Below are 21,020 nucleotides of genomic sequence, written 5' to 3'. Positions count from 1 at the left end.
CACTTATGCTAACGTGGAAATTTGTGGGTTGAACAACAGTATTTCTATTACCTGTTTCCTTTTTTCAAGTACCTATACATTTGGCCTGCAGTCATGCTATTTTCTGTTCTAATATTGTCAATCTCTGAAACTAACAATGTGAGGAGAAGTCTAATTTTTGAATAGGAGACCAGCAAGTGACTCAGGTATGTATATGTATGTGTATATATGTATATATGCATGCAGTGTTGTTGTAGCTGTGTCTGTCCCAGGATATTAGAGAGACAAGGTAGGTGAAGTAATATCTTTTATTGGACCAACTTCTGTTGGTGAGAAAGACAAGCTTTTGAGCTTACACAGAACTCTTCTTCAGGTCTGGGAAACTTACTCAAGGTTTGTGCTCACTACCACTTCAGTATAATTTACGTTGCTTGGGGTATGAATAATCCACACCCAAGTGACATAAGTTACACCGACCTAAGTGCTGGTGTAGAACAGCGCTATGTTGGCGGGAAAGCTCTCATGGAGGTGGAGTAATTAAGTCGAAAGAGCTCCCTGTTGGCTTAGTGTCTTCTCCAGATGCACTGATGGAGCTGCATCACTGTAGTGCTTTTAGTGTAGACTAGTCCTCAGTGTCACAGCTAAATACTAGATGGAACATACTGTTTAGCATAAGTAGTTAACCCATTTCAAGGGACCATTCAAGATGAAGTGGCCTGATAACACCCTTCCAGTCATAGGGAAGGAGGTGTGTTATCCAGCACTTTATCACCCAGAAAACTCTAGAAACCAGCATTTTGGGGTGGTGGACCCGGGTGGCACTCACCTTGGGCAGCTCCCTGTGCTGCCCCCGTCCCACCCCGAGTGCTGGTTCCGCAGCTCCCATTGGCCGGGGACCGCAGCCAATGGGAGCTTCAGGTGCGGCACCTGCAGGTGGAGGCAGTGCGCAGAGCCGCCTGGCTGTGCCTCCGCCTAGGAGGAGCAGGGACACGTTGCCACTTTCAGGGAGCCGCCCAAGGTGAGCGCTGCCCATATTTGGCGCCCTGAAACTCCTACCACGCCTCACCCCCTGCCCTGAGCCCTCTCCTGCACCCAAAGTCCCTCCCAGAGCCCCCTCCCACACCCAAGCTACCTCCCTCCATTGGTAAATATAGCTTTTAGTTAACCAGAATTCTTGACTAACCGGCACCCCTCAATCCCCCAACATGCCAGATAACAAAGCTTTTATTGTATCTGGGTGGGTGGGTTAGTGGGTTATAGATTGCTGTAATAAATCTAGTGTCTATTCAGTCCATGATTTTTATTGTCTAGCAAAGTTATGAATTTAAGCTCCCAGGCTTGCCTTTTGAAAGTGTTGTGCAGGTTTCCTTTGAGGATGAGGACTGATCGGTCAGCTATAGAATGATTGCTTTGTGAAAAGTGTTTACCCACAGTTTGTGGTGTTTTTGTCTTTTATCATTTTCCTGTGTGAGTTCATTCAAGAGTGTAGTGATTGTCTGGCTTCACCGACATAGTATCTCATCCAGTGCACTAGATGCCCTAATAAAAACTATCACATGTGATAGTATCTTCGATCCATGGATCTTGAAAGGTGTGTTGATCACTGTAGTGATGGAGATATATCTGCAGGTTTTGCATCTGTTGTTCTGGCAGGTCTGGCACTGCTTTGAGTTGGTGTGTCCTGGTTTGTGGGGAACTTGCTTCTGACGATGAGCTTGGAGAGACTTGGGGGGGGGGGTGATGTTTGAAAGCCAGAAGAGGGAGCTCAGAAAAGATTTTTTTTTTCTTTCCCCCCCCCCCCCCCCAGGATGTGGTCCCCATCGAGAGTGGTTTGTACTTGTTTGATACCCCATATGGATTCCATTGTGGTGTGGCAGGTGACAACTAGGAAGGGGTGTGCAGTCAGACGGGCTTTTATTTCTGTATTGAAGCAGGTTCTCTCAGGGTATTTGGTTGTCCTGTTCCATGCTGCGATCTACTTCTGTAGTGGAGTGTCCTTGTTTGGTGTAGGCAGTTTTGTGTGTGTTAAGGTGTATATCACAGATGTTCTCCTCGGAACATATTATGTGGTATCAGAGGGCCCAGCTGTAGATAACAGATTTCTGGGTGTGTTTGGGGTGGTTACTGGATCTATAAAGGTAGGTGTGGTGATCCATGGGTTGCTTGTCAGTAGGGTTCAGTTGTTGGAGCTGATGGTAGTATCTAGGAAGAAGATGCTGGTGTGGGAATGTTCCAGAGACTCTTTAATGGATGGGTGGTGGTTTTTGAAGTTGTGTTGGAAGTCTGAGGGTGTTCAAGTTGTTTATCCAGAGAATGAAAATATCATTGATATATCTCAGGTATTTCATTGGTTTCATGGTGCATTTGTCCAGAAATTCTTCAGTGTGGCCCATGAAGAGGTTGGCATATTGGGGAGCCATCCTAGTACCCATGTTCCCATGGTTTGGACAAAGTGTGTGTTAAATGTGAAATTGTTATGGGTGAGGATGAAATGGATGAGTCTGGGGATGTGTTTAGGGTGGATATCTGAAGGTTATCCATTGTCTTGTAAATATTTGAGGCAGGCAGCTATGCTGTCATTGTGAAAGATGTTGGTGTACAGGGAGGTGACCTCCATGGGGGCAAGGATGGTATTCTGAGGGAGCTTGTTAATGTTGTGGAGTTTGTGGAAGAAGTTGGTTGTGTCCTGTAGAAAGCTGGCCCTTTGTGTGGTGAATGGTTTCTAGGAATCTGAATATCGGTAAGAGTACCATGGCCAAATATGATGGGTCTGCCTGGTTTGCCTTGTTTGTGTATCTTGGGAAGCATGTAGAAGGCCTCTGAGTGGCATTCTTTTCAGAGTCAATATTGAACCACTGCTCGGTCATTTGTGGTGATAAGGGTCAGCTGCAGTATTTTACATGTAGTCTAAAACCTATGTTTTGACCATCCATAGCTATTATGTCTGTGGCCATTTTCATGAAAATAAGGGTGTTATAACCCTGGTGTCTTGGCGAAGTTCTGATTCAGAAATTTACTTTATAATCTGCCTGAATAATTTAACCCATTCTTTTATTTGAATAAGGTACACTTTCTGTCCTACCTTGTGTGTTGTAACATTTGCAACATTTAATCCAAGAAGTAGTTGTGCTGCATTTGTGAATGAAGATTATTTTTGTCTTTGAGTTGTGTTAATTAAGAAATTTTCCATTGTGGGAAAGGATACCGAGGCAGCTGAAGCATATTAATATGAGAAGTCTGCAGATAGGTTGAGAGCCACTGACCTAAGCTATCCAGACTACTGGACCAGTCTTTCAGGAATCTGATTTGTCTTGCATGCCCCCCAAGTTTTACTTCACTTTAAAACTACTTGCTTACAAAATCAAACATAAAAATACAAAAGTGTCACAGCACACGATTACTGAAAAATTGCTTATTTTTACCATATAATTATCAAATCAATTGGAATATAAATATTGTACTTACATTCTAGTGTACAGTGGCTATAAAATAGTATAAACATTTCATTGTATGAAATTTTAGTTTGTACTGACTTAACTAGTGCTTTTTATATAGCCTGTTGTAAAACTAGGCAAATATCATCTAGATAAATTGATGTACCCCCAGAAGACCTCTGTGTACCCCCAGTGGTACACATACCCCTGGTTGAGAATCACTGGCTTAGGTTGTTGGAAAGGAGGAGCTTATGCTTCTGGTTTTCCCTCTCTTTCAAAACATACCCTCATGTAGTTATGCACTAGCAGATGTATGTATTCCGGTCATTACAGGAAAACCATTAACATATATTGCCCACCTGTCACTTCTCTACTAGTCTAATGCTAAATGTGTTCTTTTGACTGACATCTCAGCTTTTTAATGAAGATACGGTGTATATTTGAATGCTTTTGGTTTACCTATGTAAATGTCTTAATATGAGAAAAGAAGTGTTTATAATCTTGGTCAGAGGCAATTGTGCGGAAATTTTCCAACATTGTACCTGTTCTTAAGGTTGCATATATTACAGCATCTTATTGATATGGAAATACATCTTCGAGTAAGCTTTCAATACTAAGATGAAATATAGAATGAGAATTTGAAAAACAGAGTATAGAAGGGAAGACTGGGAAATAAAAGTACCAGTGACCATTGTAAGATAAAGTTGCTTATTAGCTCTCTAAGAATATAGCGGAGTTCATCAAAACCTTTTAAAAAGGCTTTTCTACTTCTATTGAGGTTTCTTCATTTATTTTACTAAGCCATATCAAGTAGAATACTTAATAACTGAGTATACTGTACATAGAATGAAACACAAGAGTTCTTTGAGTTCTGTTTAGTAAATGCATGTTATTACTGGGATTCTTGTGATCTTGAAATGTAATTTCTGGGAAATTGTGGGCTGCCTGTCAGTCTTGGCTTGTGCAATTCAACGGGGCGGGGGTTGGGGGGTTCCTTCTGCCAAGTTCTTGTCTCTTGTCTTCTGATTTATAAACATACATATCCCTCGCATAGACTTGGAAACCAAGTACCAGTGGTTTGAGCTCACAAACGTAAATTTTGAAAGGGCAAGAAACAGACTTCCTTATGACAAAAATAGTTTGTTTTGTGCTAAATTAAGTCTAATATTTTTTTTCTTTAGCTGCAATCAAACATTAATTTTACACTTCTTTTGACCCAAGGTTATCTTAAAATTAAACCATTAGTGGTATATGAATCTAAAGCACCACACAAAAGCTAACCATTAGCAGTCAGCTTTCATTAAAATGTAAGCAGTTTTAAAATATATTTTTATGCCTGGGTCATAAGTCTGTTCTATTTTGTTGTCATTATGGACAGTGTGCATATAATGAATTAAGTCAAGGAGTAATTTTTGCTGACTTTGAAGTAATTTAAAGACTGCCTACTCCTTTTCCTTATTAATTTAAAATATGTACAAAGACATGTTTTTAAAGTTTAAGCACTAGGGCCCTTGGGTATTTTCTGTAGCTGTACGCTGAGTAATTTTCAAGACAATACTGACAAAATATTTACTATTTTATTTGTTTTGTAAGTCTGTTTCCATCTGCATTCTCTAAAACATTCAACAATTACTAATGAAACCTTAATATTGGCAGTTCTTTATCCTGACTAAACTGAAAATATGCAAAGCACTCTTTATTTTAGCAACCAAATAGTGCTTTATTTTAGTGTTTGTTTTAGTGACAACCCCTATTGTCAAGATTGCAAAATAGTTTCCATTGAAACCCTCTGTGTTCATACACTTTTAAAATATCTGAATCATTCACTTTTAGAGCTGAAATTTTCCTTATTTGTTCTTTGAGTTTGATTTTTTTTTTTTTTTTGGCAACGTTTGAACAAATTCTCTTTATTTTTATTATGGAAGGGTGACAAAATACATTTTTCCCATTTTCAAAGAGAAAATTCTGTTTTGTTTTTCTCAGAGTATGTGCTCATAACTGGCTATACTTTATTATAATAAAAATAAGGAGGCATGGACACTTAGGAGTATGTGCTTTACTCAGTTTTAGAAGAGGCTTTTGAAAAAATGTTATGGGTGAATGAAAATGCAGGACTGCACATGTATAGCGCAGATTTCAGTTTAAACCCTAATTGCAGCAGCTGAGAAGCTATGCTGCTGATTGAGAGGGGAATTAGTTGGAACTGTATACCTATGTACACTAGAATTTTTCTTGAATTCGTTAATTGCATGCCCAGTGATACACCCTTTATTCCCCCAAAGTGCATTTCTAGAGCTTTCTCCATTTGGATCAGTAAAAAGCCAGATAACTTTTTGAAAGTGTCTAGCACATTGTGGATGATTCCAGAAATAAATAATAATGATGTCCTTCTTTGCCCAGCTGTGACACCCAATAACTGACTCGGACCGTCATTGTCTTTCATTGATACTAGACTAGCTGGAAGCAAGTCCAGGAGCCTCTATGCCAGGGGTTGGCAACCTACGGCACGTGTGCCAAACACAGCGAGCCAATTCTGAATTGCACGCAGCCTGCCCGGTGAGAGGAGGAGGAGCTGGAAAGCGCCATGCTGGGGGAAGAAGTGGGGGAGGGGGGAAGCTTGGCTGCGGCAGGACCAAGCTTCTGCCTCCTGCCCCGGCAGGGGAGAGCGGTGGGGGGGGGGTCCCGGCCCCCTGCCCCACTCAGCCCCCCCGCCCACCGTTCTCCCCTGCGGGGGCAGGAGGCAGAAGCTTGGTCCTGCAGCAGCCAAGTTTCCCTCCTTCCCTGCTTCTTCCCACAGCTTGGTGCATTCCGGCCCCTCCTCCTCCTCCCCCTCCCCCTCCCTCTCCCTGCCGGTGATGGCCCTTGTGAGGGGGAGGGGGAGCAGAGCAGCAGCCTGCATACAGCTCTGTAGAGCAGGCAGAGAGAGGTAGGGACGGGCCTGGGGGAAGGGGGTGGAACAGGGCATATCCTTCCCAGCCCCCTGCCATGAGCCGCTCAGGACAGGGGGCTGGGAGCACCCCCACGAGCCGAGCACCCCAGCCTTCTGCCCTGCACCCCACACCCCCAGCCCTCTGCCCTGAACCCCCACACACACTCAGCCTTCTGCCCTGCACCCCACAGCCCCATCTCTCTGCCCTGCACCCCCACACACACTCAGCCTTCTGCCCTGCACCCCACAGCCTTCTGCCCTGCACCCCCACACCCCCCAGCCCTCTGCCCTTACCTCGAGTCGCCCCCAACACCCAACCTTCTGCCCTGCACCTCCACACCCCCCCAGCCCTCTGCCCTGACCTCCCCCCAACACCCAGCCTTCTGCTCTGCCCTGACCTCCCCCCCCCAACCCTCTGCCCTGCACCTCCACACACACCCCAGCCCTCTGCCCTGACCTCGAGTCGCCCCGCTCAGCCCACTGCAGGCCTAGGTGAACAGAACCCCAGGCTGGAAGCAGGCTGGCGGCATAAGATCAGCATTTTAATTTAATTTTAAATGAAGCTTCTTAAACATTTTGAAAACCTTGTTTACTTTACATACAACAATAGTTTAGTTATATAATATAGACTTATAGAGAGAGACCTTCTAAAAAACGTTAACATGTATTACCGGCACGCGAAACCTTAAATTAAAGAGAATAAATGAAGACTCGGCACACCACTTCTGAAAGGTTGCCTACCCCTGCTCTATGCCATGCCACAAGACTCTTGCAGGACACAGTGTTTGTTTTTCCAGCCCACTAACACTGTTGGGCTCCGATTCTATTTCCCTCCCATCAGATCACAGCCTGTGTAGCTTTGACTGACCACCTACCCTCAGCTTTGACTGACCACTTACTGGCCAATGACACAATTTCAAGAGGAAGACCTCTACTATCCACCCCCCCACCAATCCTTATTTTTAAAACGATGCCTCCTTATATAGTCCATTCCCAGACCAGGCAGGAGCATGTACAGAATCAAAAAGTTATTCCCTAGGTGGCTCACTGATTGCTTTCATTACTGATTCCTTTACCTTTAATTGGAAACCATTATGACAATATTAAACTTCTCAGTAACAGCAGCCATGTTTTTCATTGCAATATTCAATGAGTGTAAGTTTTAAACAAACAAATGAAAAGTAGTGTGTTGTACTCCACTTTAAGGTTGAGTCAATAATCAGGGTGGATTTGATTTATATCATTATTTAAATCACTAGTCAGGAAGACTCGATTTAGTCATGGATTTCTACATAAAAGTGCATTCTTGTTGGTTGTTCTAACCTTAATACATATTCTTCACAACTCAGATAGATGTAGGTTTCATTTTTAGAAGGTACACACTATACATTTTTAAGTGATTTATTTTGAAAACTTTTCTGATTAGTTTTACAGCTATATCAGAAAATGAATGACTGGTTATTTCATTTACCAAAGATAATTGAAGCAGATATTTATGAAGTCATTGGGAGGTGAACGATCTCCAATTCAACAGGTTAATCATTAATATTTGGAGGATTTTCTAGCCATGCTGTATTTGGAGAACATCACCAGACAGACATTTAAATTGTTTTATTTAACTACAACAATGTTATGTATTCCGGATTTTTTTCTTCAACAGCAAACATATAATATTTTAACAAAACAAGCATATGAATTTTTGAATTTAGTTAAACATTCAAGTTTTTTTAAAATCAGGTTTGTTTTAGTTAAAACTGTTTAAAATAGTTAAATGAAATATTAAAAAACCCCAACAAATTTAAATCGACTGTGTCAGCCAGGTCAACATGAGAAACTTAAAATATTGGCTTCTGCAGCTAACTCAGTCATCTTCACCTTCATTTTCCTGTTTGTTCATAATCTGGAAAAGAAAGACAAGCTTTCCTGCTTTTTCAGGTCCCAAACCATTTCTCAATTTGGAATGAATTAGTCCAAAGGAAGATAGAAAGAATTTTATGTCGGCAGAAGAAGCTACTGCTGTTAAAAGTGAGATGATCACTTCAACAGTCTCTGAATCCAAGTGCTTAAGTGACTTCCACCAGTTCACTGATGTGACTTTCTTTAAAACATCATCAGCAAACAAATATTTCTTGAATGGTTCTTATTCCCAAACTGGGTCTCTTTTACGGCCTGCTGCTATTATAGGTTTTCCCTTCTAGTGAGATAATGGTATGGTAGATATCAAATCAATGAAGGCCACACTCAGAAAGACCTCAAGACTTCTGGAATATGCTGCTCAAACAGTTTCACTTTTGTTTCTACTGCCTGTCCCTCCCTTCTCGCATTTATCGCCACACTTCTTCTCCTTGTCCAGTTCTATTCCGCCCCCAACAATCTTCTGTTCATTGAACTTTTTGAAACTTTGCACTTTTAGAGAGAGGCAAGAGATTGACTCTGTACACAAATTTGCAGAGACAATAGGGTTGAGGTCTGTAATTTCTCACCTCTACATATTTATTTATTTATTTATTTATTTATTTATTTATTTGAAAACATTTTTGCTGTTAACAAGCATATTATCTCTGGAGACACAAATCCACAGTTTGAGAACTGCAAAACTAAGCATCTCTGATGGTAGCATCTAGGCTGAGCACTGAGTCCCATAGGGTAGATAGAAAGATTATCCTAAATAATCTATACACAAGCCCCTGAAACCCCATAAGATTGGGTCCCTAATCCATGAACTATTGGAACTCATTTACAAAACTTTTCTTAAAAATTACATGAATATATTGTCTCATACTATAGAATTAGAATTTATAATCCCTATTACATTGTAGCTCAAAGATCTCTCATCATGGATCTTAATTAAAACTATCTTTAGATAGGTTTTTTCCTCAAAAAGCATTTTATCAAAAAAATCCGATTTAAATCAAAAACATCCAATTTAAATAAACAAAATCTGATTTTTATCCACCCTGCAAATAATATAGCTGCTGTGGATTCAGGTGCCAATGGGTTTGGCCCTGTTGTTTGCATGAAGAGGGGGTACAGTTAACTCCCTCTCCCATTTCTTTCCTTGGTCATCTTTAGAAAGTACTGATCCATTTATTCATGCCTCTTCCAAAGTTCTATAAAATTGTATTCCCTCATGGTGAAGGGAGCTATCAGAGTAATTATTTATCAGTTATTCTTTTGATTTGCATTTAAAAGAATCTATCCATTATTTTAGGTGTTTTCACAATAATAAATACAATATATAATAAAACTGTAAAAATATAATGGACTGTTCACAATTTACTATATTTTTCTGTGCTTCAGTATAAAGCATAATATCCCCACATCTTATTAGCCCAGCTTCCTTAACTAACTTCCTCAAATGCCTAACGAAATGGTTTGTAAAAATTAATACAAAATTAAAAATAAATGAAGAAAACAAAATGGGTGGTGTGCACTAGAAGGTGTGGGCATCCCTGGTGGTAATGGACTGGAAGAAGTGGAGGCATAGAAATCAGGGTAATCACCTGTTAGGTTTCACGTTCTGATTTTTCCAATCTATACTAAAATTAGGATTGTCACCCAGCGAAGGGCATTGGTATTGCTGAAACAATGAACAGAGTGCATATTGGCAGCGGTCATACTGACAAAATGGATGATATAGCTACAGAAATTAGAAGAAAAATTATAAATCTAGCCACTCATCGTTTCTGTGAACAAAATGTCATTTGTTGCAATAGGAGGCCAAGTGAACATAAGGTGGGAAAATCTTCCTTTTATCTTCAGTTTTTGCAGTTCTTCAAGGTAGACAGAAGTACAACTTTTGGTAACATTTCTACTAGTAACCCGAAGGTCAGATACTTGGATGAAGGAATCACACACAAATTCAAATGATAGTCATGGGAAAACTTTTTCCTACTTCTCCCAAACGTAACAAGCAATGCATGTAGTTGAGATTTGTAAACTACAGTTGATTGCTACCTAAACATACCACACTGCGTGTGTAGCTTTGCCTAGTTTCTTTGGCAGCAACTAGTGCAGGAACACACACGCGGCTTATGGAGAAGGATGGCAATCATATTTGTTGCCTTTTAGTTGCCAGTTTCTTTTCTTGATCATCTTTAGAAAGTACTGATCCATTTATTCTTTTTTCTGTTAGTTTAAAAAAAATAAAAGCTCATGCATGCTAGGATGTTGCATGTAAAAGCCTACTTAGTTATAGTTTGGTATAACATTAAGCTTACAAAGTTAATCATTCAAAAGGTAAAAAATGCAAAAAAGGAAAAGATGCATGTAGAGCAGGAGTGGCCAAACTTTTTGGCCTGAGGGCCACATCAGGGTATGGAAATCGTATGGCAGGCCATGAATGCTCACGAAATTGGGGGTAGGAGTGCGGGAGGGGGTGAGGGCTCTCGCTGGGGTTGTGGGCTCTGGGGTGGGGCCAGAAAAGAGGAATTTTCAGGGTACGGGAGGGACCTCCGGGTTGAGGTGCGGGGTGGGGGTGGTTGCAGGCTCTGGGGTGGGGCTGGGGATGAGGGGCTTGGCGTACAACAGGGGGCTCTGGGCTGGGATCAAGGGGGATCAGGGCTGTGGCAGGGGATTGGGGCGCCAGGGGCGCAGGCTCCGGGCAGCGCTTACCGCAAGCAGCTCCTGGAAGCATGTCTCCCCTCCGGCTCTGAGGCGTGGCCAGGCGGCTCTGCGCGCTGCCCCATCCGCAGGTGCCAGCCCTGCAGCTCCCATTGGCCGGGAACCACGGCCAATTGGAGCTGCGGGGCGGCACCTGCGGGTGTGGCAGCACGCAGAGCTGCCTGGCCATGCCTCCACGTGCTACGTAGGAGCCAGAGTGGGGTTATGCCGGCTGCTTCTTGGGCGCTGCGCGGAGCGGGGCAAGCCCCCGCCCCCTCTCCCTCTCCCCGGCGGGAGCTGAGGGCCAGATTAAATGGTCTGACGGGCCAGATGTGGGCTGTCGTTTGCCCACCCCGATATTGTATTCTGGCTCCATGGGGAAGTTACAGTGGTTTCCTGCAGAAACTAAAAGCACGTTTTTGGGTGGATGGGGGAGTAATTAATGCAAATCCCTAGGCAAGTAACAAGTCTGGAGAAGCTCATGCCTGAGGGAAGGGAAAATTGCATATACTAGTTTGACCTGGTTAAAGAGATCTAGAAAACAAAGAACTGAACACTGTATAAAGTAACCATAGGGGTGGAGGTCACTCACCTGATTCAAGAACTGAGATGAAGCTTCAACCTACGGGGACAGACCCTGCTAGAGGATCTGATGTACTTTGAAACCTGCTAGGGTCTCCATGCAGAAGATGGGTGACACCTGGTAAGCTAGACATTGCATATAAGCTGTTTGTTTTCAACATATGTTTTCTCTGTAATGCTGTTGATCTGAATAAGTCATACCTTGTTTTATGAAAGATGGCTGGATGCTGGCTAATGATGTCATTGCCCCTGAGAGAACAGAACAGCAGATGCTGAACTAAATCAGACCTGATGAGTCAGTTACAGTGAATTACAGGAGGAATTGCAGGCTAACTCACTCATCTAGATGGAAAGTGGCACGGGTTCTGCCCCAAGAAAGGTGACAGTTAGAAGCCTGAGACATAAGTGGAATGCCCTCAAAGGAGTCAGAGGTGCAGTTATCTCAGGAACTATGACACATGTACCATGGTGTAATGTAACTTAACTCTCTAAACACTTTCATAAAAATGTTTATTCCTATTTGTCTAAAGCATCATATTTAATTGTGTCCCTAAATATGTATTTGACACGAGAGCTAGATTCCTTTTCTCTGGACCCACGCAACAATGAACTATTTAGCAATCCATTAATAAAGTTTGTTCTGTTAATGGAGCACAAATAGAAATTTTGCTGTTGCAGATTTTTTGTTTATACCTTTACATATATTGATATATACTTCCTTTCCTTATTAACCTGATTTATTATATTTCAATTTAAATATTTGGTTTAGTTGCATTTGCTTTCTATTCCTCACTTTGACAATTTTCATAAACTCCCTTTGTCTTACATGGTTGCAGCAGCACAGAATAATTCAAAATGCTCCATACGTCTCTAAGTTAAGGGGCCATAGTTTAGCTTGCACATGCAACCTTAATTTTTGTATTTCCTGCATTGTTGCATGTTCCTGCCTAATACACTGTAGTTTTGCATTTAGTTTTATTAATAAGGGTGATTGAAAATTATTTTCAATATAATTGGATATTTTATATATATTTTAAAAAACAAACCTATTTAAATCTGAAAATATGACAAACTATGTTTAGACCTAAACTTACTATAATGCGGAGTCACAGTGCGGCTTTTGTGCTGGCTGTGGATGCACATGACTTTTGCAGCCTGACAAATACAAGAGAAGGCTCTTAAACAGAACCAAGGACCTGTATGTGCTGTTTGTTGACCAGACTAAGGCTTTGACACGGTGAATCACGGGGGCCTATGGAAACTCCTTCATAAAGTAGAACCTCAAATTATGAACACTTCTGGAATGGAGGTTGTTAGTAACTCTGAAATGTTCGTAACTCTGAACAAAACGTTATGGTTCTTTCAAAAGTTTACAACTGAACATTGACTTCATACAGCTTTGAAACTTTACTATGCAGAAGAAAAATGCTGCTTTTAACCATCTTAATTTAAATGAAACAAGCACAGAAATATTCCTTACCTTGTGAATATTTAATTTCTTTTTTTTTGGTAGTTTACCTTTAACACAGTACTGTAAAGTAATTACCTTTTTTGTTTCTGCTGCCTGATTGCGTATTTCCGATTCCAAATGAGTTGTGTGGTTGACTGGTCAGTTCGTAACTGGTGTTCATTAATTACAGTAGAAGCTTAAAGTTAACAGCTATCAAGAGAGCTCATGTACCAGCCAGAACCAGATCGCAAGCATCATGATCCCATTGTCACTCAGCTCTGTCAGGAAATTCTACTACCTGGTTAGCATGCTTTCCAGCAACACCATGTTATATGATGGTTGTTCAGCGACTGTAAAGGGCAGTTTGGCATTTGGCAGGCTCTGGAGGGACCATAAAGTCTGCCTCAGAACCAAAATAGAAGTCTATCACGCTGATGTACTCATCTCACTCCTTTATGGTTGTGAAACATGAACACTCTACCAAAGCCGCATCAAACAACTGGAAGTCTTCCACCTTCACTGCCTAAGATGCATCTGCAGCATCAAGTGCCAGGACTGATCCCCAACACTGATGTCCTTGAGAGGTGCCAAATCCCTAGCATCAAGAGCATGCTCATCAGAGCTCAACTTTGGTCCACACATAATCCACATGGAGGCTTCCCATATATCGAAAGTGATGTTCTACAGCCAACTGAGCATAGGAACCCACAATAATAGTCAAAGTGTGCAAGACAGACATTAAAACTTGGGGGATAAGTTTCACAGAATAGACCCAGATGGAGAAGTGTGTGCTGTAAGGCTGTGTCCAATTTTGAGGAGTGACATGTGAGATCTTTGCTTGAGAAGAGTGCATCATTAGGTCGATGCCTCAAACCCTCCCACCGCCAACGACTACATGTGCAGCCGCATTTGCAAATCCAGGATTGGACTTGCTTGCCATGTGAGAAGCCATAAAAACAAATAAACCCAGAACTTAATATACTAGCTGAACGCTCAATCTGTCAACGCTACGGGAGAATCCCTCACTATAATCTGTTAAAATAATGTAAATGAAATAAATAAATTACAGTACATATTTGCTGCTGAAGTTTAGGTGCAGAGAGAACATTTTCTTAATTTCAGTTGATTGAACTAGTTCAATGCGATGACTAGTGCAATCAAATTTAAGACTTTGAGTGAGAGTTGAAAAAGCAGGAAATTGTTTACTTTTTTCTGTCTGAATAGGAATTAGGTGTGAAAGGATGAGATATGCTAGTTCTAAATTCTTGAAAGACTCTGTGATCAGAAACAATCATTCAGTTCATTAGCTGTAGAGAATACTTCCTTTTTATTTAATAAATGTTAATTTTAAATGCAAAATGTTTTGATAAACTTTTTTCTCTCATCTGCACATTTAATATTAATAACAATAAATACCTACCTCTTCTGTATTAACTAATGAAAACAATTTTAAAATGTTCATTGTGGATTTTTAATTGGATTGTAATTTCCGTAGAAATAGTTTGTCACAAATTACAAAAGAAAATTTAAGAAAAGCATCATTCACCATTTTCTAGACTTTTACAAAAAGTAAAAAAATTAATCTGAATATATATTTTTGCTTAAGTAAATGTGTATTGATACAGTATATCTTTCTGGTTAGCAAAATGTACCACATTTAGTGTATATGTAGTTGCAGATCAATGTGTTTTTAACGGGTACCAACCAATGATGATCAAGCTTTCTTTAGGAAAATAACTAAAAAGTACAAATGTAAAACAAGATTCAAACCATGGATTTAAATCAATGTTTCCCGCTTGCTGATTTAATAATGATTTAAATCACTTTGATTTAAATCAAGTCAGCCTGATACTTAATGTTAAATCAATTTTTAGTAATTCTTTACTGGAACACTTTGAAAAGATCAGTTTAAATTTAAAAAAAAAAAATCTTCAGTTGGCATAAACTGTTTAAAGTATGTTAATGATTTAGGCAGTTGTTTAATATTAACTCTGTGTTCCAAATAGTGTCTTCCTTTAGGTCTTTTGAAATAAGTCTGGTTTTGATTGATTAACTTTTTATTTTGGGTGTTTGGTGGTAGTTAGTCAAGCAACTATGAACCTCCCCCTCTTCAGAGCATTTTAAAAAATAATCATTAGTTGAACTGATGACGCTATTGAAAGGGTTATGAAACAGACTAAACTGGCTCTAACTATAACTTTGACCTTTTTGACCAAATTGTGGGAGTTGTGCCAACATTTGATAATAAGCAGTTCTGGGAAGTTCTTTAATATTGAATTCCAGGGCTGCATGAGTGATGCACTAAAGATCTACTTGTGATTGATGTAATACTTGCCTAATACATTTTTAGGCTTGAATAGATTATTTACCTAATAGTAAAATTGCATAGACCCTGACTTAAGCAGAAACTTCTAAATGACTTTTTAAAATGCTCAATTAGGAGTTAGCAACTTAAGACTCTTCTTCCCACCTCAATGCAAGTAGTCAGCCTGCCTCTGCAAACACTCCCTCTAGTTGCATCTTCATCTGTAATAAGAAAAAGCTCAACTCACAGAAGGGATTTCATATGATTGTCATTCAGCTTTTCAGCCAGTGGTTGCAGGATCAATCTGCATTCACAAAGCTTTTCTGGCTTTGGAAGAGTTTGAGATCAGAGGTCTGTTTAATCCTGACTTCAGTAGACTGAAGGCCTCTGTTTTCTTCAGCCACTCAACACATACAATTCTCTTATTCCTAGAGCTTATTTCTGGTGTCTTGCAAGAACATATCTATCTTTAAATTGAGTATTTAGCCTCAAATTTAGGACTAGCCTGAAACAAAAAATGGCTTGTCTGAGCTACTGCAAAGGTGATGAGATCTGTCCAAGAGGTATTTATTCTCACTTTTTTTCCAGAAGGGGAAATTGAGACAGATCCAGAAACATACCAGATGCATGAGAGTCAGGGGCTGAGCTGGGCTTATAACTTAAGATTCATTTTCATCCAGTCCATCAAACCAAGCTGCTTCTCTGGTTTCATGGATCTTCTCCCCATAAGTGTGGGCAAAATAAGCAATATCTTGTTTTACTAACAAAAAAGCCTTGTGGTCATTCTTCCAAGGAGGAGTATGTCTTCATACTGTTACTTCCGATTAAAAGTACAGGGCAGGCAATGTTTAAGGTGGTACATCCATCATTGAATTTTGCCATAGTACAACACGATACAGCACATATTCAGTGAACATTACAGTGTAATAGTACTGTGTATCCATAGTATTTTCCATCCAAGGCCTTCAAAATGCTTTGCAAATATTAATAAATTTTCTCACGCCCTCTGTGATGTAAGTTAAAATTCTAGGTGTATTGTAAAGCCTTCATTCTGGTGATTTGTGGCACAAGCATTGTTTAAAGAAAAAGTGTGTGTGTGTGAGAGAGAGCCTTTGAGGAAGTTATCTGAAGGACTGAAGAAACCTAGCAGCTTCAAATGTTGCCTTGAATGTGCTTGTAACATGTTCCTCAATTGTCTTTTTTGCCATTGCATAGACTTTGATTAATCTAGCTGCAACATTTTCAAAGCAAAAGGTGAAAGCAAAATCAGAGGTCTGATCAGAAGGAGACACATCTCGGCATTGCTAGACTCTCGTCCAAATTGGTGCGAGGGACCTGACTCCACACACAGTATAAGGGGAGGTCTTCACCATCACATAAGTTTGGACTGCCTTTAAATCTTGTTAGTTTTCAAACCTGTGACAGATGTAGAGTTGCTTTGTAATCACTTAGGAATAGGGCTCTGCTTGTTTGACAGTGGTAAGGGGTTTATGGTAGGACTACAAGGAGTTTATTCATGCTGACATGCAGCCAATCCCTGCTTGAACAAGGGCAATATCTTCAGAGTGCCACCCATTTATTTATGCACTTGAAGGACAATATTATACTCATTTGATTTGATATCTGACTTCTAACCTCCTGTTGAGCTCACTGGGCCAATTTGTTAAGGGGAAGAATCACAGTTTGTAAACATAGGAGCATCAAAAGCCTGAGAAGAAAGATAAAGGGCTTCTGGTGGGGACACGAGACGTTGTCAAGGGAGGAAGAGAATGGTTGTTGGGGGTTGCTCTAGGAGCCAGGGAGCTGAAGGAAAGAGGGATGCCCTAGGGTCTGCAAGGGATGGCAAGCCACTGGGAAGATAGGGCTTTTATTGTTTTTTAAATACTTTTTCTCTTATGCTTTGCTGTGTTCCTACTGTTAAGATTAAATAATAACTTGCTTTATGAAAGCTTTCAGGTCACTGTATTAACCATTGGCCACACGTCCCAAAGGGAAGACTTGCAGGTATTGAATCCATTTGGGCCTGGTGAGTTATCAGCATTGGAACACAGAGCTCTGTAGTCTGGGGGACCCAGTCTATAAGTGGGAGACTCGTGGGGTTCCACGCTGAGATAAGTCAGCTCACGGGGCCTAAAACTTGAGGACAGGTACTCAGAAATCAGAGAGGAGTCAAAAGTGCAACTGCTCTTTAATTGTGATAGCCCCCATACATGCCTCTCTATTCTGCATCATAACCAGTGGGTTACAGTTCTGATAGCTGAGGCTACAGCTTATGCAATGTTTTTCTCCGTGGTGTCTGACTTTTGATTTTGTAAGATTCTTGTATCTCAAGCAGTACAAGACTATACCAGGAAGCAAGGCTTCTCAAAGTGGAAATTCCATTGTGAAAATAAAGAGCCTACCTAGTCTCCATGTATATTTAAATACTTGCCAGTTCATTTTTCCATCAGTACTTCTAGCTATGCAAATGTCTGATTTTAAAACTAATTTGCCATTTACCATTTAAGTCAGCATCTACCTACAACACAGTTTTATCTAACTTAAACTCAATTTCCCCCATATACTTAGAATTAAAGATGAGGTTATGGTTGCTAAACGTTGGCATTTTAATTGCTTCTCCGATAAAGTGTCTGTATTTAACTTGCTGTCTTCTGTAGACGTAGTACAAAACGGAATCAAGTTAATATCTTTTACATTTGCTGATATGAGTGTGAACAGATCTCGTGTTTCACTCAAGACAAATGCACACAAAACCATAAAGCTGCTGTGTTTTAGAAAAGCCATAAAAGGTCACTACCTCATTCTGCTACATCTAGGGTTTAGTGTTTACTGCATTGGAAAATTCCTGGCAATGGTAGGGTGATTATTACTGGATGATAAATCCAGGATTAAGTGACAACCAGTGAAGTTTGAGATTATAAATAGGACATATTTTCTATATTTCTATATTTTCTTATATTAAAAGAATCCTGCATGCAAATATTATAAATTGTATTTATCCACTTGCATAGCTTATGTTTACAATTTAGCTTCATATGAAAGTAGAAAAGTGCTTAGCCTGAAGCCCAATTGTTAAAAAGAAAACTTGGATTATTTATTTTTGTGCTATTCGTAAAGTTGTTGAAGATTTTCATTAAAAATAAATTACAGAGAAGCACATTAATTGTCCCCTTGTTTGTTCCGTTTTTTAATATGTAAACATTAGTGCATAATTTATTTTTTTTTCTGTTTTTTCTTTTAAATCCACGTAAGAATTATCAGGTTTATTTCTTTTTGCTGGAAGATTGGAGTTGGATGGTCAAATCACAATAAGATGAAACACAAACTACAGTCTGTCATTTAATGATTTGGAGGTTATAGGGCCAGAAGGGATGATTGTGGTCACCTACTCTGATCTCCTGTGTAATACAGGCCATAGGCCTTCCCTGAATTAATTCCTGTTTGAACTAGACTGTCTTATAGCAAAACATCCAGTCTTGATTTAAAAATTTCTAATGATGGAGAATCCACCATTACCCTTCATAGATAGTAACCAACTACTGGAGCAATCAGTTACAAATTTGCACCTTAATTCAAGTCTGAATTTGTCTAGCTGTTACTTCCAGCTAGTCAGATTTGATGTTCACAGTGATTCCTTTGGCCTTGGAATCAATGAATCTAGGTCTTATTATACCTCAGTATGCTGTTCTCCTCATTACTATTCCCCATGTAGGTATTTATAGACTGATCAAGTCACCCCTTGATATTCTTTTGATAAGATTAGTATAGTGAGCTCCTTGAGTCTATCACTATAAAGCAGTTTTTCCAGTCCTTGTATCACTTCTCTCGAACCCTCTTCCTGCAGACTTGGGAAGTCAACCGTGCATTTGGAAGGTTAGCCTCATGAATGCGAAAGCTAGAAATTTATACCCTGGCCCACAGATCTTAATTAAACATGGAATTCCACTCTCTCCTCAGGGTGAATGACACCTGCTATTATGAACTCAGGGAATAAATTGCAGATGTATAACCTCAATAATAGCAGCAGATATAATTTCCACATGGTCATCCATCTGTTATTCCCAGCCTACCAATCTCTCTTTTGTCTTATCCGGATAGAGACTCAGGCAGCTGGCTCTCATTTATGCCATGATGTCCCCCAGGTCTGAGGTCCTAGTTCAGCAAAACACTTAAGCATGTGCTTACCTATAAACACATGCTTAAATGCTTTCAGTATAGATGGACTACTGAATTGGGGCCTAGGTAAGCTTGGTAGCTCCTGCTGGATCAGTCAGGACGGAGAAATGAAGCAAAATGTCATCACCATAGTGAAAATGTAATCCGTGCATCCTCAATAATTGATTTTTCCCGCCTCCCACACTAACGACCCCCATATGCATGTTGGACAAGAGGGGTGACATGATGGAAATTTGACACAGCCAACATGAGATTGCCTTCAGGGTATGATACTGAAGTGGATGAGAATAGTGAGCACTAATATTTTTGCATCAGTAGTTCCACTGAAATCAGTTGGACTTGTGACATGAGTGATAACTGCAGGATTCATCCATTAACTTGCAGTCAAGTGTTCGCCTAGTAGGTCAAATGATTAAAAATGAATTTTGTAGAACAAGGGCTTCTCATTTTACAGAAGTGTTTGTTGTTTTACATTGATGAAACCATGTAATAATGTTCTTTGCATTTAATATAAATGTAGTAGTATTGCTGAAATCTCCTGGACTCCGCTTAGGGAAGTGTTGTTGATTTTACAGCAAAAACAGTTCCTAACTAGCTAAATGAATTTTCTTAAATTCATTTATAGTTTGAAAGAATAACGATGGAAACTTTAAGCCAGATAGGTGACTTTGGGCGGGAATTAAAGTCAATGATTATACCAATTTAAAATGAAAGTGCCTTCTTACTTTACGCATAGCAAAATGTTTGATTTCTCCTATAATAGTATGTTAAATGAAAACGGCCACATATTGCAAAGATACATATTGTAAAGGAAGTGAAAAATAAATCTCTTAAATATAATAAAGAATAAATAACAAGACAATAGGAAACTGCCATTGTGACAACTAGATTTTGACTTATTTAAAAAAGTCCCATTGACATGCAGCACAGTGTTTCTGCTCCATAAATACCAATTACAAAACCCCCCAAATCTATGTAGTTTTTCATATTATTGCACTTTGTGCCTTTGAGAGTATAGAAACGAACACAAAGTATATTAAAATGTAAGAACCTTTCATTGTGTTTTTTGTTTTTGTTTTCTTTTAACTACAGTTTAGCACTTTCATGGCTTACTAGTAAGACCTTCAAAGAAAAACTGATTTTTATTTTTTGTTTTGTTTCCATAGTTGCATTAAAATCTTCCAACTGTACCAGACCTGAGATAAATGGCATTCAGGACAGCTGCAGAATAACTAAGCCTGGAGAAGGCATACATCTACTAGAAGGAGAACTTTTATTACAGGTATGTTTTACAGTGGATATAATAATTGCTGAAGAAAGGTCTTTTGTTACCTTTAATAAGCCAGCAGTTAACTGATGGAGTTTAGGAAGAAACTTCTTATAGTCAAATTACTATGTAATTGTCCATTATGGGGTTTCTTGAACCTTCCCTCTGAGTTATCTGGTACTAGCTAATTTAAGAGACAGGCTACTGGACTGGATGAGCCACAAATCTGATCCAGCATAGCAATTGCTATTTTCCTGCTATCGGGCAATAGTCTTCCAATTCTTTCTTACTCCTTA

At 39.9% G+C, this 21,020-nt stretch overlaps 1 protein-coding gene across 1 annotated transcript in view; it reads left to right on the top strand.

Moving 5' to 3' along the window:
- AHR (aryl hydrocarbon receptor) overlaps positions 1–21,020 on the top strand; it is a 97,642-nt gene that overhangs the window by 38,902 nt on the left and 37,720 nt on the right. The window contains exon 3 of the mRNA XM_065397653.1: positions 20,624–20,739. Within this exon, the coding sequence (XP_065253725.1) occupies positions 20,624–20,739 (116 nt within the window). The remainder of the gene's footprint in view (positions 1–20,623; positions 20,740–21,020) is intronic.

Source organism: Emys orbicularis, chromosome 2, assembly GCF_028017835.1.
Source record: "Emys orbicularis isolate rEmyOrb1 chromosome 2, rEmyOrb1.hap1, whole genome shotgun sequence".
NCBI lineage: Eukaryota > Metazoa > Chordata > Testudines > Emydidae > Emys > Emys orbicularis.
The sequence above is the reverse complement of the archived record's forward strand: the minus strand, read 5'-3'. Positions and strand labels throughout refer to the sequence as shown.